A 27589-nucleotide genomic window follows, 5' to 3' on the forward strand; every position below is an offset into this window, starting at 1 on the left:
AAAGATAAAACTTCATTTTATACCCAAATATACAACTGAAAGGAAATTAGCCTATTCCAGTTTAAGAATATTTCTATCATAGGCAAATTATACAATAAGGCTGGCAGTTAGTTTCAGAACTCAAGATACATTTACCTTGAAAAACAGCTGCATTTCTAGATATTAGCAACTTTAAAGTAGAGCTGGATGCTTGAAGCACTTGTTGCAGGTCTTGGCGTGCTGCAATTTGATATCTCTCCTCCATTTTCCTGGTGCAACATGTTGGTTTTTTGGATATGCAAACCTGAAGATCAGGTCCTGGAACAAATACAATATTTCCCAGAATGATTACTTGTCCATTGAACAAATATTACATGATATATGGCAGGCATTATGAACACCCCTTATCCCAAGTGGTTTATAGTCTATGTGAGAAATTGATTCACTAGAGAACTTGTTATCAGAAAATTTATCTATCATTCCTTATTATACCCATGAACAAAATATTCTAAACCACTAACTCTTTGCCCAAATACTTATTGCAAAGAGGAAAACTTGATGAAATACCCTCATGGTATGTGTTCCAAAGCTACCCAAATTTTATGTGATGCTTATATAACGTGACCTGATACAGTTATTCCCTTATTTTCAAACATGAAGCAGAGTTGTGGCTCTTTGTTCCCACATTAGCTCTGTATTGACCAATATGACTTAGATCACAAAAGTAAAAAATGTGCACAGTACACACACACAAACCAGCACACAAATGCATACACATAACATGTATCTTTCAGGGTTGTTCCATTTGTTCTCCCAGAGTCAGCCTGAAATCTCCCATTTCCAAAAGTTGGTTCTATATAAAATCAAAACATGTGAAATCTCAGAGAATTAACATAGGTATATAAGGGAGTCTGCCCAGCTCCTCCCATTGGCTCTGGTCACTGGAGCCAGGCAATAACATGCCTTCACCTGGCTCAGGAACCACCCATTCTCCTTCCCATTCATTGATTATTGGATGGAAATCACCTGGTTCCTCCCTTTCCATAGGTTATCATCGGTTTTAAAAGCACCTGAGGAGGTGAAGCCCACTCTCTCAGCTTCTAGCTTCCACCTAGGCCCCACCATGCTCCCATTGTATTTCTCTTCCCTAACTTTTAATAAACTCCATTTACACCAAAAAAAAAAAAGTGAAATCACTCTGAGATTTCTGCCAATATGGGATACCACCAATTCTAAGAATTTTGGCTTTAATGTGTTTAAATTAGACAATAAATGACAGCATTTGAGCACTTTACATGGGTAAGAATAATAAAATATTTTTAGGTGTCACAGTAGGTAGCATGTTAGCAGTTGTTTTTCATTTTATCTTATCTAAAGTTATACTAAGGAAAATTCTATTGCAAATAGCAAAACTGATTGAAAGAAAGCAACTTTAAATAACATGTTTTTGAAAATATGTCTCCTCCCTCCTACTTTGTCTCCAGTATCTGAGCCATTGTATTCCTCTTTTCTTCACACTCTGGTCTTATACTCACCAAGTTCCCTTTTGCCACAGAGCTATTCTCCATGCTTTTCTCTCTGGAGCACACTTGTCCTACACTTGCTCACACCACTTCACCTCGCGCATTCTCATCTCCTCTTCTTTAGATCTTTACTAGAGTATTCCCAAGGGAGATTCTCTATAACCCCCAAGACAGTTCAAGTCCCTACAGAATGCATTTGAAGGGCCACATATCTCTCTACTGCATTTACCATGGGTGCAATTTTATGTTCTTTGATATGATTGCTCTTTAATTAGTTTGACCACCAATACTATAAAACCCAAATGGGGAGATGCTTGTTATTATAGACCAATCACCCAGAACATTCCCCTGTAACTCATAAGCACTCAAAAAATGTCTATGCATTATCTTTTCTAATGCTTACATCACACCTATGATATAGATGCTATTACTGCCACATTTCACAAGGGAGGGAAAGGAAGTAAAAAAGAGGCTTAAAAACTGAGGTGTGGCTCAATTATACAGTACTTGCCTTGCAAGTGCAAGGTCCTGAGTTCAAACCCCAGTTCCAAGGGGGAAAACAGTTCAGTGTCACAAACAGACTGCAAAGCAATAAAACTGATGTTTGAAAACAGGTGAACTAATTCTCAAGCTATGTTCTTCACCATTACTCTGATAAGAGGAAAGCAAGTGGTATATTTGCAGAAGTTTATTTACAGACATAACTGGTCATTTCCAATTCCTGGGTTTTTTAAATTTTTATTGTGCTGGGTGGGGGTACACTGTGGCATTTACAAAAGTTTTTACAAATATAGTATATTCCTGTTTAGAGACAAGGCATCAGTTTAGACAGTTGCAAGAGAATAAATTTTAGGTCAGAAACTATCCAAGGAGATTTACTCAAAAGAAAAGAGGCTAAAATATAAAGTTACACAGCCACGATTTGCCTCTTTGCCTGAGTTTAAGTGGAGAGATGCTACAGAGCGACTCAACTGCTATTCCAAACATCATGTACGAGTCAAGCCATTGTGCCTCAGCAATTCTGAATAAGCACACATAGCAATTTAGACCACTTAGTAAAAATACATGCCCTAAGGTGATTAATTCAGACTTTTACTTATAATCTTAGAAGTTTGTAATGACGATACAAAGCTGAATTCCAAACCAAATCAGAGCTGTAATATTATAAGGCAGAGGTTAACTAACTAATATAATATTTTCATCAGTGTCACCAGAAGATATTACTTAATATCTTAGAGTTGGAGTCCCGGGAGAAGAGTACCCAAAAACAAGTAAAAAATAATAATAAAAAAATTCCCTTTCTTATATCAGACAAAATGAGCTGAACAAAATTCTCAGAAACACATCTTACATGATGTTCTCAGTATAAGTACAAAGGACATAATAAGATGCTTGCTGATTTAAAATTAAAAAACACACACTGCAGATAAAGCAAGTTGCATAAGAAAGAAAACCTAGAGCAGACCATATACTGCAGAGTAAAAAGAGGTATTTTTAAAAGATCTCAAAACCTGACTTCAAGGAACATGGCATAATCCCAGAATGCTATGAAACAGCAAGAATATTCAGGCTCAAAGGCAGTCATCATATTTCTGAACAGTAAAATAAAACTCTACAAGAAATGCTAACAACAAAGCAAAATTAAACACAAAATAGTAGGGGCAGGGAATTGTGGGACACACCTATAATCCCAGCTAGTCTGGAAGCAGAAATCATGAAAATTCCAGTTCTAGGCCAGCCCAGGATAAAGAAAACCCAATCACAAAAAATAAAATAACTAAAGGAAAAAAAAAAATAAAGGTTGGCAAGTATGTCTCAGGTACTAGAGTGTCTGCCTAGTAAGCTCAAGGCCTTGAGTTCAAATCCCAGTACCACCAAAAACAACAAAAAAATTAAATTAAAAATTATACAGTAGGCTCTTCATTGAGGCAGGCATTAACCAGACCCACTGGGGGTTTTCTAGATTTCTCATCCAGGAGCAGCAGGTTTGGTTATTAAGTATTTGTTTCTTTTCTCCAACAGAAAAGAACAATGACAGTAATACACCTGCTTGTTCGCTAAGCAAAAACAGGAACATTAAGAGGCATTCTGGAAATATGGTGGCAGTGGCAGTAGTTTTCACTATCTCTGAATCCTCATATAAAACTAGACAGAACTAGATGACAGGCACACACACACACACACACACCCCTAGGTTAGATAACATAACATCCCCAAACTTCAAAATATAAGGACAAACCAGCATGACCTTCATAGTTTCAGAGTCTGGGCAAGAGGGACAAGAAGGAAGCCATGCAGAAATGTCTGCAGGATCTGAGAACAGGAGACCTGCAAAGTACAAACAGAATTCACTGGAAAGCACAGAAGACCACCTTGGGAACAGCAGCTAAACTGGAATTTTTACCTCTCGATTACTGGATGGCCCAATGTTCCTATAACAGAAAAGAATGAGTGAAAAGAGAAGTCCAGAGTCTGCAGTGGTCATTTCCAGGGCAGAACTTCTCTCAGAAGAGAAATTATTGGAAGTGGAATCAAAATTCAACAGAACATGTAACAGATGTTGAAAGAGAAGGTCTACACCAAAATGGGAAGAGAAATAAATTCAGGAAATAACAACAACAAAAAAGGCATATTTTTAAATGCTACACAAAAACAACAGAAGAAGATTTATAAAGTTAGAAAACCTATTCTGAAGCTTATTTTAATCAAAATGTCCATTTAATTTCACATAAAGTGAACAACAAAATATATTGAGGACAAATCTCACACAGAGGTATCATAATAAAGAGAATAAGAACAGAAAAACATCACTACCGATGAAGACAATATGTCAGGAAAAATTATCTGTATTTTTTGAAAACAAACTAAAAGACAATGACACAAAATATGAAAAGAACATGAATCAGAATTAGAAAAACTCACATATGATGTGACAGTACTCAGGAAAGAATGAAAGATTTAAAAAATTTTTCTAAATGAAGACTCAACTAGAAGGAATATAAGAGCCAATCACACAAAGGTAATTCTTAAGAAAAATAGAAGATGAAAAATAATAATTTTGAAAAACAGAATGGAAGGATTTGAAAGACAATGATAATAATATTGAAGACAGATATAGCCCCAGAAGGAAAACAGGATAAATTTTTAAATAGATTTCATGTTATTCTAATAATGATATAATAATTTTGGGTAAAACAAGTGTTTGTGGCATATTAAATTCTATTATTTAACTCTGACCCGTATACTTAAAAGTCATGATTTTTAGTGTGGAAGACATAAAAATGTAATAATGTCAGGAATAAGTAAAACTCTGTAAACTTGAATTTAAACTGGAAGCATCAATATGAAAAGGAATTTTACCTTTCAGAAGTATATATTTCCTTGTTTCACTGAAAAGTCCTAGAAACAATAACTAAATGAATAGGGCATCTCTTCTGCCCAGACTATGGTCTTGAGATATAATTTGTCTCATGAAGAAATCAGTACATCTTAAAGAAATGCCTCATCTTGAGTCTGGGGCAGATGCGAATCCACCAGATAGCAAAGAAATATCAAATGACTACTAGGGTCCTATCAAGATAAATCAGCAGCTATGATAGTCTGCTATGGCTACCATAACAAACTGGTGACTTAAAGAAGAGAAATTTATTTTCTGATAGTTCAGAGAGTGAAAGTCCAAGATCAAGTTGCCAAAAGGGTTGGTTTTCTTTGTGTCTATCACCTGCACTTCTGGTGTATATCCTCTTCTTATGATGTCACACTGGATTAGGACTCTAACCTTTGATCTCATTTAAACTTAATTGCCTCTTTAAAGTTTTTATTTCCAAATATAGCCTCTTTGGAGGTTAGAGCTTTAATATATGAATTCTGGGGAAACACAATGTAGTCTATAATAGAAGCCACCTTCAAAAGTCTCCAGTGGCCAAACATAGGGCAATTTGAGCTTCAGCAATAATTTCAATGGATTGCAATCAATCAAAGGTGTTTAAATACTGGGATTTTATTTATATATTTTAAAAGAGGTTGTCACCTTCAGAGGGTAATAATCATTATTCTAAAAATAAGTAAACAAACAAATAAGTATTCTACCATTCATATATGAAATGCATAATGAGTACACATAGTAGATGATGGAAATCTCTACTCTTATTCAAAATAAATAAGAGAAATAATAAAATTGGAATATCACCATTTATTAAGCCCAAATGAACTAGTAGATATAATTATTAAGCAAAAACAGGTGCTAAACTCAGAGACAAAAAAATATAGACAATCAGAAATTAAGTCCTCTTATAATCTTGCCAAATACCATCTACTGTCTTGCAAAGGTATCAAACCTGAATTTAATCCAGTCTCTGAATTCAAATGCCAACTTGGAAGAAACAAGAAGCACTAAGGAACATTTTATACTGTACTGTAAGAATGTAATCAGCAATATACAATGGAAAACTCTGAAAACCAAATGACCCAGATTCTCAACAGGTACGTTTTTAAAAGGGACAGGATAGAGAGAGAAGTAGTATATTAAAATCATGCAAGAAGAAAAAGTTCTGAAATTCTGCTCTATAGCATTGTGCTTATTGCTAATACAATAATGGGTGTTTAAATATTTGTGAAGAGGCAGATCTCATGTGTTTTTTATCACAATTTTAAAAAAAGGAAAGAGACATGTAAACGACATAACAAATGTTCTTGTAAAACAAACAATACACCAGAATGATAAAACTATTTTTGAAAAGCTCAAAAATATTGTTATAAAATTCAGTGCAGTTGTTACTTAGAAGTAAGAATCCTGTGACTGGGATGGGACTCATGGGTAGGCTGTGACGTGCTAACAAAGTTAAGTCTCTTGACCTAGGCAGTATTAAAAGAATGTTGAACTTCTTAAGCCATCTGTTAGTTTTGCATGGTTTCATATATCTGTGCTTTATAAGAAACATAATTTTAAAACAGCACTACTAGATGATAATATATAATCTCTTTTGATTTAGAATAATTTGCTCTCCTCTATCTAATGTATAGGAGTTTTATAATTAGATCACATATCAGTTTTATTGTTGGCAAACATAAGAAAAGGACCTTGGTACCGATACACCGAGACAAAGATATATTTTAGGTTAACCATAGTGGATGTGGCATGTTACAAAATACCAAATGCTAAATTAACAATAAAAGGTGATATTGGTAAACTTGTTCCTCCCTCTTTTCTGAGCATATTTTATTGCTGTATGTTCTGAAACTGAAAGGAAGTCATGAAATATAATGACAGGAGGGTTTTGACAGAGCAAAGTTGTATCCCTTTATCCAGGGTAGAACTAAAAATACCTATTTCCATAAGTCTCACAAGAATTATAACCATGGCATTGAATCTCCACAGAGCTATCTACTTCTCTTTCCTGGAATTTCCTTAAGAGTCTATGTCTTCCTCAGTTACATACATGTAATTCCTATGAGATTAATGTATATCTAAGTATAACTGGCTAAAACATAGCATCCTATCCTATCAGCACAATTGGTTCAGAAATAGCCACTTCAAAAAATAAATACAGATAGATATTTGCTGAGACCTCCCCCCCCAGGAGTACAAAGCTCTCACTTTTTTGTAGGAACTAAATTTGAAGGTGCAAGAATACATGGCCTTCAGATATCACAGTCATTTTCCAGCTCAGGATGAAGACTGAATCTACCATAGTTTCTTCTATCACTTTCAACATAAAGAAATCTAGCCAATATGACAATAACAAAATTTCTCAGGGTAACAGCAGGCCAAACCACTTTATTTTCTTTTATGGTTTATTTCAGAATTTCAAAGAGACTTTATGCTAAATGGAGGGAATGATAATATCCTTCTAATGGCTGGTAAGGTTCTCTGTCCTGAAGTGGAAACAAACTTTTTATGTCCAAAAACCAAGAAGGGTTCTACTTGCAGTATGACTGGGATACCTTACAGCTAAAAAAAATCAACTCTAGGCAAAATAAACCAACCAAAGCCCTAGAAAGTGAACAAAAAAATGAAAGGTTCTGGAGAGGAGTCGATATTTGGAAGATGGGAAAAGCATGAGGTTACTTTCTCATCTCTATGACTTTGGGCCAGAGGACAGACTATATATAGAGTGACTAAAATTCCAATAGAGGTGCACTGGCTTTCTGGAATGAAGATGACAGAAGATTGAGTTCAGGGCAATAGCCATAACTTTATTAGGTAACTTTAATAAGCTGTTGGAAAGTGAGTGGGGAAACAGAAAGCAGAGAACATAAACTCCAATTTCTGATGTAAATACTTCCAAAATCTCTAGCTGATCTCTGAACTACACCTCACATGACTGGAACAGACCAAGTAGTCTAGCTCTTGGCAAGCCAGGTAGAAAAGAACTGAATGGAAATTATAGTTGTTGCCCAAGAGAGAGTGTTGGCAGTCTGAGTCTAAACCAGTTAAATTTCTCCTAAAACAAACTTATTAACACTCTTTGCAGGAATCTAATAAAATCCAGAGTCACCATAATGCAACATTTACAATGTCAGGGAGAAATCTAAAATTCCTGAATATGTGTAGTATTAGCATAACATTTTAAGAGATAAAAAAATTAATCCAGGCCAACTTTAGATATTAGAATTATCCAAGCAAAGCTTTAAAATAGATAGTACAAATATTTCAATGAAATAAAAGAACATAAGCTCAGAATAAATTATAGGATGGAGAGTCTCAGCAGGAAAAAGATGACAAAGTGGAAACTAATTAAATGAAAATTATTATGGGAAATCAAAATTTCACTGGATGATCTCAGAAGCTGAATAGACTTGACACACGAAAGGTGTCAGAGAACTTAAATAGAGGCTGACATAAAATATCCAATCTGGAGAAAGAAAATAGAGAAAGGAAGGGAGAAAGAGAGGAAGGGAGGAAGGGAGAAAAAGCGAGCTTGTAGAAGAATATAAAAAAAAAATCTCACATAGATAAGACTGGAGTCCTAAAATGATAAGAAGAAAAATAGCCAGGCATGGTGGTACATGCCTGTAATCTCAGCTACTCAAGAGGCAGAGGCAAGGGAATTTCAAGTTCAAGGAAAAGCAGGATACTAGAGATACTCTTATCTTATAAACAAACTACAAATAAAAAAGAGTTGGGAACATGACTAAAGTGGTAGAGCACATGCTACACGTGTAAACCCTTGGGTTCAATCCCCAGTACCACAAACAAAAAAGGAGGAGGAGGAGGAGCAGGAGAGAAAGAAGGAGAAGAAAATAAACAATGGAGATAAAATATTCCATGAAATAATGGCATAAATTTCCCAAATTTTATAAACACCACAAACTAACTTAAGAAGCTCATTGAACCTCATGCAAAATAAACACAAAGAAAATTGTGTCTAAATACTTTGTAGTCACACAGCTAAAAATGAAAGATAAAAGAAAAAGACAAGAACCTCAGTATATGGATAAAATGGAGAAAGATAAGAGATGAGGTCAGGTTACATAGAGTCTTGTAGGTAACACTTAGGATGAATTTATTATAATGATGATAGTTGCTTGACTATAATGGTAGAGTATCTCGATATGATCTGTTTCTTAAAAGTTCACCCTACTTACTACTTTGAGATCAGTATTTCTGTATTGCAAATGAGAGTTAAGACTAGGGTGAAAGTGCTAAAAAGTAATTAGGTTTGACACACATAATGAAGGCAAGCGATAACTTGGAATAGATGACTTGGGTGAGATTTAGCAGATGAGAAAGAAAGAGTGAGAGAGAGAAAGAGAACTCTTAGATTTTAGTCAGACAAACTGGATGAGTAATTGGTACCATTAATAGAAAAGAAGAACATACAAGGAGGAGCAGGTTTGCAAGGAAAAAAAATGGAAATCAGTTTTGGAAAGTCTATTTTACATCCAAATGAATATGCAAGTGGAGTCTGCAAAAGAGACCCAGAATGAAGGTGTAAATCTGGGTATCTGAAACAACAAATGGTATTAAATACTGAAGATTTTGATGAGATCGCGTAAGGATAGAGTTTAGTTAATAAAGTTTAGAGGGTTCCTCAATCTCAATACTGCTAAACTTGGGGCCAGATAATTCTCTCTTTGTGGGGGAGCTATCCTTTACCAGATAGTATGTTTAGTAGCATCCTAAGCTTTTCCCATTAGATTCCACTAGCACATGCACAAAGACCCAGAGGACTGGGCTGAAGGTGTGGCTCAAGTGATAGAGCACCTGACTATCAAATACAAGACCCTGAGTTCAAACCCCAGTAATTCCAAAGGGGTAAAAAAAAACACAGACACATAAGTCATGAACATTAAAATGTTTCTGGACATTGCTAGATGTCCTCATTAGGAAAAATCACAACTGGTTAAAAAAAAAAACCCATTGGCCAAGTAAGATATGCTAATATGAACTAGACCATAGTAGGAGTTCTTCAAAGGAGCTTGAGATGTCAATGAAGTAGAAGGAAAAAAAGGGAAGTAAACAAAAGTGTGGTTTCCTAAAGTGTTTTAAGATGGGAGACATCAGCCGTGTCCGGAGAATTATTTACACTCAAATATCTGTATACTCCCAGTCCTTGTGCTCCTTAGTTTGCATTTCAAATAGGATTTCACAGTAACTTTGTCTGGGCTGGCCTCCAACCTCCACCTGCTAAGAAGCTGGGACCATAGGTATGCACCACCATGCCTGGTCCTAAAGTTTATTCCCTCTAATTTCTGCCTATCTCATTTAGAAGAGCTGCTAATTGACCCTAATATATCTCTGCATCTTCTGCTTTCCTGCACATTTGCTTATGTGTATTTAACTGATACTATTTCCTCCCAAGACTGTGAGCTCTCATAGTATAAGGACCACCTTTGCTTTGTCTCCCAGCATATTGTTTAGTTACAAAAACTGTTCTGATTGGTACAAAAGGTTTTCAATAGAGTATTAATTTTCTTCACTTTCTTCTTACTTGCACATATGGTATTTTATAAGAAATCAAAGAAGACACTGTCTTAGCTCAACATTAATGAAACTGCTTCAAATATATATCTAGGAAGAATATATTGCTGAAGACATCAGAAATTGGTTCAATAAACCATTTGAAATAATATTTGTGGTTATTATATTTACATTTTTACAAATATTCTTCATAATAATGTGTCACTATAATTTATAGATTCATTTTACTTTCTAGAATACAAACATTGTTCTCTAAAATTATGTATAGATATTATTCATTAAAATGAAAATCACTCTGAAGAATATTAAGTGTTTCAGCTATTATGAGTTTTATAGTCCTGGATTCAATAAAAATGAGTAATGTTCAGGAATCTACAAATCTTAACAAATAAGGTCACATAATAGTCACAGATAGAATAGTAATGTTGTCCCTCTCTATGTAAGTGGTTATCACCGCTCCTTCAACAGATAATGTGCTCAGAGCATTATGTTACACAAAGTCACATACTTAAATCCTTATTTATATAAACAATAATAAGCATTTCTAATATAAAAGAAGATATATTCTCTGCATGTGAAGCAGAAAAAAGTATGCTAAACAAAATGCTTTCTAAAACTTCCAGTCACGTATCTGGAGTCAACAGCTAACATTGCCCATGTTAACCAGCTCAGAAAAGCTGGTGGGGTATGAGGGGGGAGCGAGGAGAAAAAGAAGAGGAGGGGGAGGATGAAGAGCCTGGTATTTGGGGGATAGAAAAATCAGTTGTACAAAAAGCAGTCTCCAAGTATTCTATTGCTTTTCAAGTAACTCACCTAAATAGACTATCTCAATAACCAACAGCCTACACCATTTCTCTAGAGGAAAGCTAAGCTGAAGCTGAGATTCTGAACTATCTGACACATGAAATAAATTATTTCTTGCTTCTCAAAGATCTATTTGCTTTCACTGATGTGTATGAACTAAAGACCCTGCTGGTGGTGGGTTACAGGAAGGAGTGGAAAGGAAAACTTCAACCATAAAGCACACACAAAAATGACTGTCTTAGCTACAATACATCCTTCCTTGTGTATCATCTCACTTCATCCTAAACCCCATTTCCTCTGACAACTGTTCTTTCAACACCCTTATCTGTGGGGGCAGTACCTGTCAACCATGTGCATGTAAGGTAACCTCCCTTCTCTGATTAGTTTGTTGGTCTGAAGGTGAACATGTGATTCAAACAGAATCGACCTGATTCAGTTACTGGGAATTTAAATTTGTAACATAGAAAGTATCTAATCTGTCTGCAAGTCAGAACTGTTTTATATAATTTAGGAGTGAAGTATCATTGCTATTTCACCATAGAGACAAAACACCAACAATAAAAATCAGCACAGCATAGAGAAATAGAAGGAAAATAATTAAACCGAACTCTCCATGGATCCTGTTTTAGTCTTTTCCTGAGAACCAATTATTTCCTGTACTTTTGGGTTTCCTAAGCTTCACCTAAAGCCTAAATTATTTCTGTATTAAATAGACCAAAGTATCATATGCTTTTGCAATTCAAAACAATACACTGGTGAGAGAAAAAATGGAGAAGATGGATTGAACAATACATCACATGGAAGGATCTCAGGAATCCTGAAATACAGGACACAACTACTGTACTGTTATTGATGATAATGACAAAATAAGTAGCCAAGGACCACTGCAGGAAGAATGACCTCTTACTTTGTGAAGGAGTACCAACTCCTAGAGCATTGTATAGTGGAAGTCCAAAGTGAGTAGCAGGTACCCAAAATGAGTCTTGGAGTCTTCTGGAGATCCTCATTGGAGATGGAAAAAACAACTGGGTACAGAATTTCTTCATTGTCAGGAAGATGCTTAGTGGTAGTTAAATATGGGCTTAATTGTCATGTAATATTATGTATTTCCACAAAGTCATAAGTCTTGGATATTGAAAGAGCAACTCATTCCTTCACATTTCTTTCTAAAATACTAGGATGTTAAAAGAATGTGAGAATGTGTATGTCTTAGGAAGATAAAATAATCAAGATTTTAAAAGGCTAGTTAGATGTTAGAAGTCAGGAGGGAAAGAACCCATTCTGTAAAGGAGACACAAATCTGTCACTCCTACAAAGAAAAAGGTATTTTGTTTTCCAAAAATGATCATTTTAACAATATCATTCTCCAACTCAATTTGGGGCAGATTTTTTTTCAACTGCAACAAAATAAACTTCCCATCAACAATTCCATCTGAGGCCTGAGCAAGCATAAATATCTACTAAATTAAACACAAATGACTTTAGATCCCTCTACTTTGTACACTTTCAAAATTTCTGTATCTAAACCCATGTGCACTTCTAATCTCAAAAAAATGTGTCACTTCTCCCACTGAAGTTAGATCCAGTGACCATAATTCGGCTCCTTCTCCACTATATAAGGTTCTCCAGAGAAAAAAAACTAGGTTATATGTTCTGTATTATATGTTTGTGTGTGTGTAAGATACTAAATAGAGAATGAAATTTTTCCAGCTTTATTGAAGCATAACAAATAAAATTATGTATGTATATTCAATGTGTATAATGTACATATACATTGTGAAATTATTATCATGATCAAATTAATTGACACATTCATGACCACACTTAAGTTACCATTGGGTGGCAGGGGTATAATGAGGACATTATGATGTAAAAACATGGTAATAGTAGCAATAATCACAATGTCATATGTTAAAATCCTTAGAACTTATTCATATTATACCTAAAGTTTGTATCTTTTGAGCAACATCTTTCCATCACACATATCAAACACCCCCTGCAACCACCATTCTCTGCTTCTATGAGTTTGACTTTTTAAAATTCCACATAGAAGTGAGATCACATAGTATTTGTCTTTCTGTGCCTACCCTATTTCACTTAGCATAATGTCTTCCAGGGTCCATCCATTTTGTCACAAATAGCATGAATTTCTCTTTTTTAGGGTCAAATAATCTGTGTGGTGTGTGTGTGTGTGTGTGTGTGTGTGTGTGTGTGTGTGTGTACTATGGAGTGAGAAGTCCACAGATCTACCTGGATGTACTCAAGTTCCCTCTTTTAGACCACCCACCTAATAGTCATAGCCCCAAAATTCTCTATTTAAATGGCCCCAAGAACAAGTTCAAGGTCTGTGGAAGCCTCCATTCTGATCTGTTCTCCCAATACACATGTGAGTCGCCATGTGGATACACTGGCTCTGAGATGTGCCTGCATGACTATATTCGGATCACAGAGATGTAAGCATCAGGGCATCACCTTAAAATGCTTATGCTAGAAGGACTCTCTCGTTCCCACCATTTTCTTCTTACCTACGGACTTTCCAACAGCAAGCCCTCGAGGAACCTTAGGAGCCTCTACAATCATGTTCAACTCCTGAAAGTCACCTTTAAAACAATCTTTCTAGGCCACTGATTATTATGGCTTCTGTTGCAGAAGGGTAGCCTGTTTCCTAAGTAACATAGTTGCTCTAATCTTGAACTCTTCCACACTACTGCGGAAAAGAACAATGCTAACACAAAAACGTGATCATATATTCCAACTGTAAACTCTCCCTTGTGTTCCTCACAGGAGTGATCATTGATTTGAAGAAGGCAACTGCCTCATGAAAATGAAGATTCCCAAACTGGTAGAATCCAGATGTGTAGGAGATCTTTATTCCTAAGGGTGACTCCAATTTCTTGTTTGCGTACTAAAATTTGAGAGCCACCGACCTTTCTTTCACCTCCCACTTTGCTTTATCTCACACAATCAACTCCAGTACCACTGAATTACTTCAAATTCTCTGATCACTGAGTGAAGTGGCACTCATTCCATTATTTCCATAACTATACAGTAAGCCTGCCTTTTTCCTGATTTATTACACATTGTTTTGACCAAACATGGTGAAAAACAATAAAATTTTTTTTTTAAATCAAAAGAAATTTCAAAACCAAAATCTTAAAATCCCATGGGTGCATTATGCAGGTCACTGATGTGCTGCTAAACTCTGTTGGTCTCTCGTAAATCCTTGTGTGATCTCCTGAATGTTTCTCTGCCTTTAATTTTGTGAAAATACGCCTCCGAAAAAGTAAATGGTGTCCGAACAGCAATGCAAAAATTAATGTGTTTTAATTTAAGTGATAAAGTGAAAATTTTAGATTTGTTGAAAAATTGCATGTCTTTGGTGGAAATTGGCAGCATTTTGAGAAAAATGAGTCAAGTGCCACAGTGTTTGAGATAAAGAGCATGAAATAAGATCTAGTTTTTGTTGATCACTATGAATGTTTACAAAAGTAAGTTTTGTGACAGTAATGTTCCATACTCTATGTGGTTTCAAATTATGGATGCTCAGACCCACTATCCATATGGTAGTAGAGATAAATTTGAGTAATTTTACTTTGTTTTATTTTTGAATTATTAATAATATGAGGGTTTTCACTGTGACAACTCCATACATAAGTACTATGTACCTTGAAGAACTTCAACTCCTCATTGTATTTCCTTCCTCCTTCCTTTTACAGTTTTTGATAGGTTTCATGCATATATATGTAGTGTACATCCATCCTCTTCTCCCCTTGGTGTTCCCTCATCTTTCCTGCTGACCCCAAGACAGTCCCCTATATACATTCACATCCCATCGTCATTGCTGTCATCATCATAATTTCAGGTCTAGGTTCTACAAATGAGTGAAAACATATAATATTTAACATTTTGATCTTGGCTTATCTTGCTCAGCATGATGATCTCCAGTTCCATCCATTTTCCTGAAAATGACATAATTTCATTTCTCTTTATGGCTTAGTAATATTCCATAATGTGTGTTATCTATCATCTATCTATCTCTCTATCATCTAATATTTTCTTTATTCATTCATTGACCGTTGGGTACCTTGATTGTTTCCAATTTGGCTACTGTGAACAGAGTTACAATAAATATGGGTGTGCTGGTATTTCTTTGTATATCGATACATAATCCTTTGATATACACTTTGGGATCTATGCCCAAAAGTGGTGTGGTAGGGTCATAATGTAAGTCCTACTTTTAGTTTTTTGAGAAACTGCACACTGATTTCTATAGTAGCTATACTAGTTTACATTCCCACCATCAGTGTGTGAAAATTTGAGTAACTTTAGTGTACTGAACTCCATGCATCCTGAGTCTCTGTGTTTTTATCCTTAACAGTGGTCTTCTTGAAACCATGTACCCATGGATACCAAGGGTCTACTATATTACCTCTCCCTCAGGCAAGGATGCCCTTGTCCTCTCTCTTCCTGTCCTAAAAAACCTCTCCTCTTCTGATCCTGAGAGCTCATTCTTTCCTGAGGACCCCTGTTGTGATTAATGAATTCCTACTTTGATCCTCACTTAACCAAGAAAGAATCACTGTTATAATATGTAAAAAATATTTATTGTAATTTTATTCCAAATCTCCAAAGTGTCAGCTTCTTGAGGACCAGCACCAGGTAATATTTCTCCTTTATTCATCAACTAAAAAGTGTTTTTCAAATGAAAAAGAAAAAAAATAGTTATTCTATATTAGTCTATGAGTTATGTGGTGGAATAATTATTTTTTATTAAAGCAGATGCACATAAACTAGATAGATTTTAAATACTGGATGCTAAAGAAAAGAATTTTTTTCTAAAACAAAACTCAAAATTGGTAAGGCATGAGAAAAATATCCCTAATAAAACTTTACATTCCAGTATGTATTAACTACCTAATGCTTAGCATAAACAACAACAACAAAACTACATTTGAATTTTTTTAACTATAGAGGAAAGAAAAAATAGAAACAGGAAGTTCTTAGTTAACCACTAAATACTGTACTAGATAAACCCACTAATCTTTTACTCAGGAAATTGGTAAATAATAGAGAAGTAGAATTCTCTCCAAAATACTGCAAACTCAAATACTGAAATTAAAAAAAAAAAGAAAGGTAGCTGGCATTTTGAAAATTAGCTATGTTTTTTAGGCAAAATCTCTATTATTTACATGAATATAATAAAACGTTCATTAAAAATCTTAGCAAATATCTGGTGAGGAGCAGGCTATCAACATTTGCTTTATGGCTCTAACATAAGCAGAACTGAACATCCCATTTAAATGAAAAATAAACAGCTCATTTTACTTTCAAACGAGGGGGGTGGCAAAGGAGGGGTGGGGGTCGGGTAGCAGTGGGGAGAGATGGCCCAAAGAATGTATACACATATGAATAAATGAATAAACAATTTTTAAAAAGAAAGAGAAAGGCAGGATAACAGAGAATAATGGAGGATTTGAGTTTAACTGAGATATGTCGTAAAACTTTGGAAATATCACAATGTAATCTCAGTACAATTCTTATATGATGATAAAAATTTAAATAAAATGAAATCCTTAACATAACTAAAAAAATATAATAATTTTAAGAATGTAATTTTCAGGTCTTTTCTGGGGATAGGTACCAGTGGGAGGGGAATAGGTATATGGAAAAGGGGAATGAGGGTGAATATGGTGGTTGTGTTTTGTATTCCTATGTGAAAATAGAAGAATGAAACCTGTTGAAATGATTCTAAGAAGAACGGAGGGAGAAGAAAGAGGAGGGTGAATCTAAGATATATTGTATGTGCATATGTAGATATCATGATATATCCCCCTGTACAACTATTATATGCTAATAAAAAATCAAATGTTATTTTAACTGATACATAAAACTCTACATATCAATGGTAGAGAATTTGTTGGTTTGATGTATATGTATGTTTAAATCAGGTCAAATAAATTTATCTACTCAAACATTTATCATTTCTTTATGGTGAAAAACTTCAAAATCCTTTCTTTTAGCTTTTTGAAATATATAGTACATAAATATTATCTGTAGTCACCCTACTCCAACTGTAGCTTAATACTCACTGATCAACCTTTCCTTAGCATTTCATTTAAAATTAATAATCTCTTAGAATTTAAGTATTAGTAATCTACCTAATATTAAAATCAACAATGTAGTTTGGCTCCTGCCCTTCATTCAGTTGGTACACCCTATTCTTACTTGCTGCTCTATTCCACTTTTGTTGATCCCTTGCTCAATAAGTCCCTCAAATCCATTCTGTATTTTTTCAACATTTTAGTACCTTTGCTTGTCTTGACTTACTCTCATACCTGAATTCTAGTAACTATTCTATATTCTTCTTATTTTTTCCAGTTCCAACAATGGTGTCAATTTTTCCTACCCAGCCCAGGCCAGATTTCCAGACTCCGCCCTGGACTCAGTATTTAACAAGATTTGGGGATGTCATAGTCAGGAGTATGTTGAGCAGCCAGTTTGACTGAAATAGAATGTGCCAGGGAAGAATATTAAATGCATTCAGAGGGACAAGAGAAAGGGGATGAGCTGCTGGCAGATCCTTACGTCCTATAGCCATTTAAGGATTTTCATTTTTTTTTTTTAGTTATCATATTATAGTTGTACCAGCAGTACGTTGTTACAGTTACAAAATTACTTACAATATATCTTAGATTCACATCCTCCATCTTTCTCCTTTATCAGCATTTTGGCTTTTACTGTGAGTGAATTATACATCACTAAGGGTTTGGCAGAGACAAGGCATGAGTCATCTTTTAAAATGATCATCCTAGTTGTGTTTACCCTTGATCTAATGGGGGCAGTGGGAAGGGGAGAGAAATGACCCAAACATTGTATGCACATATGAATAAAAGAAAAAAAAAGGATAAAGCTGGGCATGGTGGTGCACATCTGTAATCCCAGCACTCCCAAGACTGAGGGAGGAAGACAGAGTTTGAGGCCATGTATAAGTAGCAAGACCTGTCTCCAAAAAAAGCCTTGAGTTCAAACCCCAGTACTGCCAAAAAAAAAAGAAAGAAAAGATTTGGGGATGTTAGTCATGGCCATAGTATCCAGGAGGGCTAACACTATGTCCAGTCTGCAAAAAACCTATTCCCAGAAAACACTGGATTCTGCCCTTCACCCGCCGTACTTGCCTATCACCAACAACCGAAAGAAGCCATTCTTGTTCAAAGAACCTCCAAAAATACCTTGAAGAAATTGATACACTTGTCACCTCAAATTCCCATGATCCTGTAAACCAACAGAAACCTCTCCCAAGTAAAACTGGTGGGTCATTATGAAATCCCATCCTGAGCTACTATGATGTCGGAGTTCAGTTTTTTCATTACCTTCAGAAACTTAATAGCAGATTTACGATTTAGAATTATTATTCAAAAGGAGTGCATGAAATTGAGGCCAGGAATCTTCCTTGTTTCCCAAAATTACAATGACTTATTTTTCTTCTGTTGTGGGTCACTTTGTTCCAACTATATATATTATGAATTAATATTTTATTTGTAATTATTTCTCACATGACTTGTAAAAGTTAAAAACAGGGAATTATATGCAGGTAGTAGGCTTTAAGTCTGTGTGTATCTGAGAATGCCTCTGATATTATGTTATTTCTTTTCCAAAATCTCTAGTATCTCCTACTTTTCAGTATTGCTAAAAGTCCAACATAAACCTACCCGTTCATCATTTTGGTAACTTATTTTCTTTTGTCTGTAAGGAGAAATGTTTTCTGAAATCCTACAAATCCTGAATTTTTACCAGAATATATACCATTTCAATAATAAAAATATACACAAAAACAATAATACTATAAATGTCTAATAAAAGGTAGAGCTAAGACATGATCCCTGCTGGCATGGCTCCAAAGTCACATTAAATGAGTACACTATAATGCTTAAAGGATCTGATTGAGCAGTTTCCTTTCATTACTTCTGAAATTACCTTTCCTATTTAGTCTACCTTTCACAGGCTTCAGTGTATCCTTTAAGAAATAAATAATTTTTATCTTCAAGAATCTTTTTTTGTTCTGACATAATCTTCAAGATTGTGTTGTAACATGAATGTAACATGAAATGTAAATGTGATATTAGGAGGTATTTTTTTATTGCTTATCTCTTTGAGCAAAATCCCGTGTCTTTTTTTTTTATGTAAATCCAATTGTTTTATGTTTGTATGAACCGCCTTTGAAAGATTTTTGTTTTATGAAGTATTTGGAGTTGAGAGTAAATGTGTCAGAACTTAAAAGTTTCCATTCTCAAATTCCACGCACAGAAAGGAATTTTAAGTGTTTTCTGCAATGTTTCTTTAGTTCTGAAAGACTCAGGAGACCAACTGGGACAGAAAAGGATTACCATTATGAAGACACTACAGAGGAATCCAGGCACTGCCCAATTTTCTTTACTGTGTTTTTCTTGGTCTTGGGGTTGACTCTTCTTTCTCCAGGTAGTAACTCTGCCTTCATTGAGGGAAACTTTAGCAGCGACCTTGCTGTATGTAGCATGCCAGCCTTGTTAGATACAAACCTTTGTGAATTCCAACAGGTGGAGGAAGCATATTACAGATGTTATGCAACCAGTACTTTCTATTCTCATTGACTGTGACTTGGCCCACTCTCCCTAGGAGATAATCCAGAGCTAGGGAGGCTATTTTGAGTGACATTTCCTATTACTAGAGTAAGTTTTCTTTCATGAGCTATAGCAAATAATAAGTGTATTAGTCTGTCATTCTTTCTTTCCATGAACTTTAACATACAGATATTTGTAAAATATGTAGGTATTGGATGGTATTGTGTTGTAGTTTTCAGCAAGTATATAATTTTGTTTTTGCTTTATCCTTTTAGTAGCTTTCCCATAATTTGGAAGATGGGTAGGAAAATAAAGAAGAATTAAGCACCAGGAGCAGTGGTTTATACTTATAATCCCAGCTACTCAGGAGCTGGAGATCAGGAATATCTGTGGTTGAGGCCAGCTCTGGCAAAAGTTAGCCAGACCCCATCTCAACCAATAAAACTGGGCAAGCTGATGTATGCTTGTCATCCCAGCTATATAGTAGTTATAAATAGGAGAATCATGGTCAAGGCTGGTCAGGGAAAAATGAAAGACCCTGTTGGAAAAAAAAAATAACAAGCAAAAAGGATTGGGGGATGGCTCAAGTGTTAGAATGCTGAGGCCCTGAGTTCAAACCCCAATACCACCAAACAGAAAAAGAGAGATAAAAGATTAGGATTCAGAGTTCCAGCTTGGAAAGTCTTAGAATTCCCTTTATAATGTGATCTTTTGTAAGAAGAATAAAACTTCTGAAGAGGCCTGCCACACAGTGAATAATTGTTTTCAACAGACCATCAATTGCACCCTAAAACAACTGTGAGGAGTTCTTTATGACCTTTACAGAAGTTTCTAACTCAAGAATACACAAGGAAATAACCAGGCAGATTATTTGAACAGAGGCTAAGAGATAAAGATCAAGGATGATGAATGACTCTAAAATCTTTGGAATTATTTGCTTACTAGTTTAACCCTTCCAGTGACTGTGAAAGTAATATTAGTTGGTAGTGATTGACAGAAATATACACATAATAGCAAAATTTTGCCTAATTAAGTGAATACATGAGTTGTTCCAAGATCTCGTCTTGCATTTGCTCCATTTTAAGACACCAAAAGATGCACCATAAATTTATTCACACATTATTTGAGGAGTAGGAAACATATTTTATTAAATGTATATGCTGATATTTCACAGAATGTTATAAGAAGCAGAAAAATGTCATAGAAAGAATAATGGTAGTTAGTCTGCATAAAAGAAAAAGAATAACTTCAGTTTGACTTGCTGAAGGCCAGGTGTCCCAAAAAATGAGAGTTCTTAGTTTATCAATTTTAAGAATCAAAACTAGAGCATTGCAGCAATATTCTTACCAAAAATAAGATGAACATCCATCTTTTGTACATTTTTATTAGCAAATAAATTAATTTTACAAAGGGGTTTCATTGTGATATTCCCATACATTCATATAATGTACTTTGATCAAATTTATCCCATCATTCTTTCTTAACACCCTGCCTTCTCCCCTTGCCTTTTTAAAAGCTTTTAGGGGGTTTCATTAGATATTTTCATATATACATAGTGTACTTTGATCATATTTACCCCATCACCCTCAGCTTTCCCCCTCTCCCGTACACTGGTTCCACCACCAAAAAGTCCCCCTTTCACAATCATATCATATTAACTTTTAGGTATGAATTCCATATATGAGTGATGTCTTTCTCAGCTTGGTTTATCTCATCCATCCTTGATTGTAGAAAATGGTTATATTATAATTTATCTGACAAAATTTAAATTTCATCATGTTAAATGCATAAATTAAAGGAATAATAAAGGAAACACACAAGTATAAAAATTTATTAAAGTAGAAAGTGGAATAACAAAAAATGTTGGGTTATCAAATCTTGCTTGCCAACTTAGACATCTTACTCAGTGTTAGTTTAGTAATAAATCTAAGGATTTAAGGATTATGAGAAAGTGAGGAAAAGTCTGAGGCAATCCCTGCCACATCTCCAGATCCATCCTTGGCGCTAGATCACTACGAACAAGAAAAACCATTTGTTCATGAAATATCTTCATTTTATACAATAATTACAAAACAGAAGTAACATTTTCATGTGGTTCATGACCAATATATCCAAAAATTCCAGGTTTTTTTTTAACCATAAGCAGTAATTGAGTAGGTATATCTTGCTATCCTACTGAAAACATTCTGGAAGTAAGGGCCATCCAGAGGATCTGTTAGCATCTTTAAAAGATTTGATCTCATCAGCCTGGCAACAGTGGTTCATGCCTATATTCCTAGATACTTGAAGACTGAGATCCTCAGGATGGAGGTTGCTCAGGGCAGCCTGAGCAAAAGGTGCATGAGACCCCATCCGAACATAAAAAATCTGTTGGTGGTGGCACCCATCTGAGGCTCAATCTGATTATTTCTTCTATTCCTACAACGTATCTCAATTTCAACCTAACGTCTTATTGTATGAAAACAGTCTCCTTTGTACTATCTGGGCAGGAAAACCAAAATCCAATTATCCCACATGGAGTTTTCTCCCATTTAAAGACATCTCACCTATCAGCTTATTATCCATGACATTACATCGTCTATTCTAGAAGAATCTATGAAGAGTTCTTCCTCTCTCTCTCTTTCTCTGTCTTCCTAATAGCTTCTCTAAATCATTTTATTGATTGCATTATTCTTTTCAGTGGCTAATAAACTCAATGCCAAAATTTTCAGGCCAGTTCATAGTGCTCTTGCCTATTCTAGTAGAATAAAATGTACATGTATTCATATCCTTATGTCCAATTGCTTATTATTTTCCTACTCCCGTTTTGCACACTATTTTTATTCTTGGATTCATATTCCTTTCCCATTATTACTGTTTTCAGACAACATTAACCTCAGTACATCAGTTTAAACTAAAAATAAAAGAGCTAAAATACAAAACACACATGAGAATTCTATAGCAAATTAAAAACAATTACAACATTGAATCACTTAACTCCTGTCTCAAATTTTTAGCTCTTCTAGACATTTGTAACTCATTCACAGATGACTAGAAGGGGCCTATAGCATAATGCTATATTGATTATGCAATGGAAGCATATGCCATATGAATAGCTGTACACAACATACAATATAATTAAGGTATTCAAATAGTCATGAATCCAAGATCAGTATCTTCCTCTCCTCCTTTCAGGATTTCAGATGCATGTACAACCTAAAAATTGTATTGGAAATACCTTCATGGGGTCCTCTTGCAAGATAAGCAGAAGAAAGAAATCACATCATCATATTGATTCTCTTTTAAATATTTTTTAAACTGACTTCATCCTATCTGTACCACTCTAATCTCACACCTAGAAAAGAAGTCTTAAATGAATACCCTACAGGCAAGAAAGGTCTTTTTAAAATGCAAATCTGATCATGGTATTATACTAAAAGTTCTCCCATGTCTTTCTACTTCACTGGGATGAAATCCAAAATCCTTAATGCATCCAAAAAATACTTTATGTGTTGCTGCCTCTTTCATTCACTTCTTCTTCTCTATGTCAGTTTCTTTGTCTATAGATATGTTCAAGAAGTATGTACCATGCAAAACAAACACACACAAGAATTACAAACAATATTAGAGCTTCTTCTTTTCTGAAGAATTAACCTTCTTGAAAAGGTAGTCTGAATTCCATGTCTGGTCCACTCCATTTTTATGTTATTCCTACAACTTGAGTCTTGATCTTGACACTTGGTTAAATGCATATAATTACTAACCAGTGAACTTCTAGTTGCCAAATCCAAGAAATATTTATCCACTTCAAATTACCTTTGACTTCTTTGTGAAATGTGACACTATAGACTCACTAGGTCTCAAAATCTTTTCCTTTTCTCTTGCTCAGTGACTTCCAAATCTTCACTGGCTGCCACTCTCTTGAGTGATATTTGGGCCTATGTTTCCAGCTACCTGTTTTGTATTACCATCGTGATAAACCATGGAAGCCTCAACATGGTCATGCCCAATACTGCACCTTTCTTCCTGAGTACATTTCTACTCCTGAAACCTATTAAAAACTTGGAACCAAACTAGATTCTTCTTTCTTCCTTGGAAGTTTTAACAATTCTTCTAAATATCTCCATCTGCTCCCTCCACATTTTGCAGAAGTGCTTCTCTAGGTATAAAAAATGTCTCAAGGGAATGACAGCAGATGAGCTAAGTTAGAAAACTCTTTCCCTGTGCAATAAGTTGGTTTTCTCAATAATCAAAACAACACTGAGAAGTGTTGTACTTCTCAGAACTTTAATATGCTCCTATGTACTGTGACTCTTTAATAAACATATATTAAGTATGCAGCATTTCTCCAAAAATTAATAAACAGTTAATATAAAGAAAATGTGGAAGAACACAGTTTGAATTCTGATGATTACTTTCTTTGATGTCAAGTTAACTGGAGTTCTTAACAGTGGCATGGTAAGAAGTGATAAACTGGTGTTTCTGGGAGCACTGGGAATCCCTGTAACATAAATGGGTCTGTAGCTGCTCCTCTGTTCTCAGTAGACTTTTCAGGAGATGCAGAGTCTTCCTTTCACCTGTACTAAATTACAGAGTAATTTCCTGTCTTTGTTTTCATTAATAAATCAAATTAATTCATCAAATATTGATTAAGCACCTGTTCTGTACAAGACACTATGATAGTTATTAAGGATAACAAGAAAGATAAAATGCAATTTTTCCCTCCAGGGTTCAGACAAGGGGGAGACATAGTTCCAAAAAACTTAATGTGATAAAATATTATTAAAATGTACTAAGTTTTCTAGGAGCATAGAGGAAAAAATAAGCTTTTTCTTGGAAAACCAGAAAAGTGGTCAGAAGATATTTTGAGAGACCTCTTGAATATTTTCTTTAAATGGATGCTAAAAAATTTAAGATAGAAAATATTCCATTTAATAAATGAAAAATTGTTTTTGTTATGGTTAAATTGCTCTCAACTCCCCAAACTGATAAGTAACAAAACAAATGTGAACTCAGATTATTTAGAAAAAATGGGGAGCAAGAGAAAAAAAGGCAACAATAGGTAAGATATATGGCTTAACAGAAAAACCAAAAGCATTAAGGTATGGCTGAGATGGAGTGTCAGGTCTGTGAAAGGTTATAGACTGGAGGAAGTTGTTCAGGACTGTGAAAAGTCTGGGAGTTTTTCCTTCTTACAGTTTCATGGATGCTGGCAGAAGACAGAAGACTCACACATGACAAGTCGTGTTAACATCATGCCAGTCACCCTGTTCCACAGTGTTTCTAGATAGATTCCTGTACAGGTTGTGGTTTCCACTGAACCTCTTGATGCTCACCACTTTTACAGTAAGCTTAAGCAATACTTCTCCTTGTCCTGGAAGGATACAGTTTCTTTGCCTTTTGTAAACACAACACTGAGAAAGGCCCACATTGTTGGCATCTTATTAAAAGCATGTAGGGACGCTCAGGGCCAATGGTAAATTACATCTCATACAAGGAAGGCAAAACAGGAAGGAGGGTGGGAAGGACATAGGAGACAAAAATTGGAAAGGAGGAAGGAATCGTATCACTTAGAACTTTAAATGCAATACACAAGAGTTTGATCTTTTGCCTTAAGTACTGGGGAATTATGAAGGATGTTTCAGATATGTATCATATACATCTGGATTGGTACAGACAGCTCGCACAGCTTCTCTAAGATCTCTTCCTCACCACACACAACCTATCTTTACAGTTAATGAAAAAAGTTGACAAATGATTCCCTTCCTGAATTCTTTTAACTTGCCATCTAGAAAGTTGAATAACTTCTTCTTTTTGGTAGAAGGTATGGTAGCCATACTTTTTGCTATGTGACAAAGCCTGCTCTATAGCAATCCTATAAACACCCAGAGTAAGAGAGTTGCAAGCGTACTATCCCTGGTTCATTTATTTAGCCCATTTTTGTCCTCCCCCTTCCTTTGTCTTCAATGTGTCGACACTGAGATGCCTCGATATGCATTCAATGTATTCTTTTTTTAAAGACAGTTTTAGTTTGGCTTCTGTCACTTGACTATGAAAGTGTGAACTACTTTAGACAATCAATGGTCTTCTGTTTATCATTTATAAATATCACCCTTGACAAAGTATGGAAAATGGCTTCTGAGGAGAACAAATAAAACCCACAGACAAACATAATAGTCCAAGAGTGAAATGATGTTTTCTTGCTCTGAAAAATACACACTTAAAGAAATGGCTGTGATTAGGCGCTCTGATTGAGAAAGGACTTTAGAAAAATTACTGGCTCTGAAGTTAGTTTAGAGTACCTCATTGCCAGGGATAATTTGTGAGGAATAATTTTACTCATAGTAGCTCAATACCAAAGACTGGCCCTTCTGTTAAGCATGGTGGTACACACCTATAATCCCACCTACTCTAGAGGCAGAGGTAGGAAGGTCCAGGCCTGAGGTCAGTCCTGGCAAAGTTAGAGAGACCCTAATCTCAAAAACAAGCCAGGTATGGTGGTACATGCTGGTGTTCCCAGCTACTTGGAAGGCAGTGGTACAAGGGTTGTGATCCAAAGATAGCTTAGGTAAAAGAACAAAACACTATATGAAAAACAAGAGAAAAGCAAAAGGACTTGAGGCATGGCCAAAAGTGGTAGAACACGTGCCTAGCAAGTCAATGCCCTACATTCAATCTTAGTACCTCAAAAAAAATTTTTTTGATTGAGCCTTACAAATGGGGAGAAAGAGAACAAATGACACTAAAGAAGATGCTAGATCATGAAGAGGATGGTGAGCTACATCAAAGTCAAGACTAGTAGGATAAAGAACAATGGGGCTGACTCTTCTCATTGCTCCACTGGAATCCATCCTAGTATGCTTAAAGGTGTTAACAGAAAAGTTCAGGAGGGTGGAGTTACAAAAGCTTCATCTCAGTATTCCTATAAATATTATTCACAAACATTATGAGTTTCTCTTTTCACAAGATAAAGATATGATTTATTTTAAAAATTATCTTTCTGATTGGGCACTGGTGGCTCACGCCTATAATCCTAAACTACTCAGGAGGCAGAGATCAGGAAGATTATTGTTTGATGCCATCCCAGACAAATAGTTCATGAGACTCTATCGCAAAAATACCTAACACAAAGAGGGCTGGTGGAGCGGTTCAAGGTATATAGACCCTGAGTTCAAGCCCCTGTACTGCCAAAAAAAAAATCATCTTTCTGAAGAAATTAAAGAAAATAAAAATTTTTGAAGTATAATATTTTTACTTCTTAACCACTTTTTCTTCTTCAAAGTCTATTACCAAATATTATCTCCTGTTAATGACATTTTGTGAACATTATGAAAGGGTTGTCCATACATAAGTTAAAACATGATAAGCTTCCTGCTTTTGTTTTTAAAGTAAGAACATAACTTGTTTTCTCCTTTCCACCATGTCTACTTTGGTTATATACTTTTACTTCTCTTATAAAGTCCACATTATTGTCTATAATTTGTAATTTGGTAGACAACAAAGGGTATTTAAATTAACTACAGATTTTGTGTGCAATAAGCATACTTACATACAAATTTATTTAAATTTCATCCAATTACTTTGTCAGAATACTTTTCTCATGAATTAGGATCTTGAGTCATAATTTCAGAATTCCTCCTGAATGGGAAGACAGGATTCATCCGTCCTCAGTGTTTGGAGATGAGGGCACACTACACACCACTTCCTATAGATATTCCCAAATAATTATTTTTTCTCTGCTAATCTGAGTTTAATCATCTTCATATATTCTTCATAGCCATTTA

At 35.1% G+C, this 27589-nt stretch overlaps 1 protein-coding gene across 3 annotated transcripts in view; it reads right to left on the reverse strand.

Moving 5' to 3' along the window:
• Gpc5 (glypican 5) overlaps positions 1–27589 on the reverse strand; it is a 1368088-nt gene that overhangs the window by 1328601 nt on the left and 11898 nt on the right. For all 3 annotated transcript variants that reach the window (XM_074043147.1, XM_074043149.1, XM_074043150.1), the window contains exon 2: positions 136–297. In XM_074043147.1, the coding sequence (XP_073899248.1) occupies positions 136–297 (162 nt within the window). The remainder of the gene's footprint in view (positions 1–135; positions 298–27589) is intronic.

This window comes from Castor canadensis, chromosome 10 (genome assembly GCF_047511655.1).
Source record: "Castor canadensis chromosome 10, mCasCan1.hap1v2, whole genome shotgun sequence".
In the NCBI taxonomy this organism is placed as follows: domain Eukaryota; kingdom Metazoa; phylum Chordata; class Mammalia; order Rodentia; family Castoridae; genus Castor; species Castor canadensis.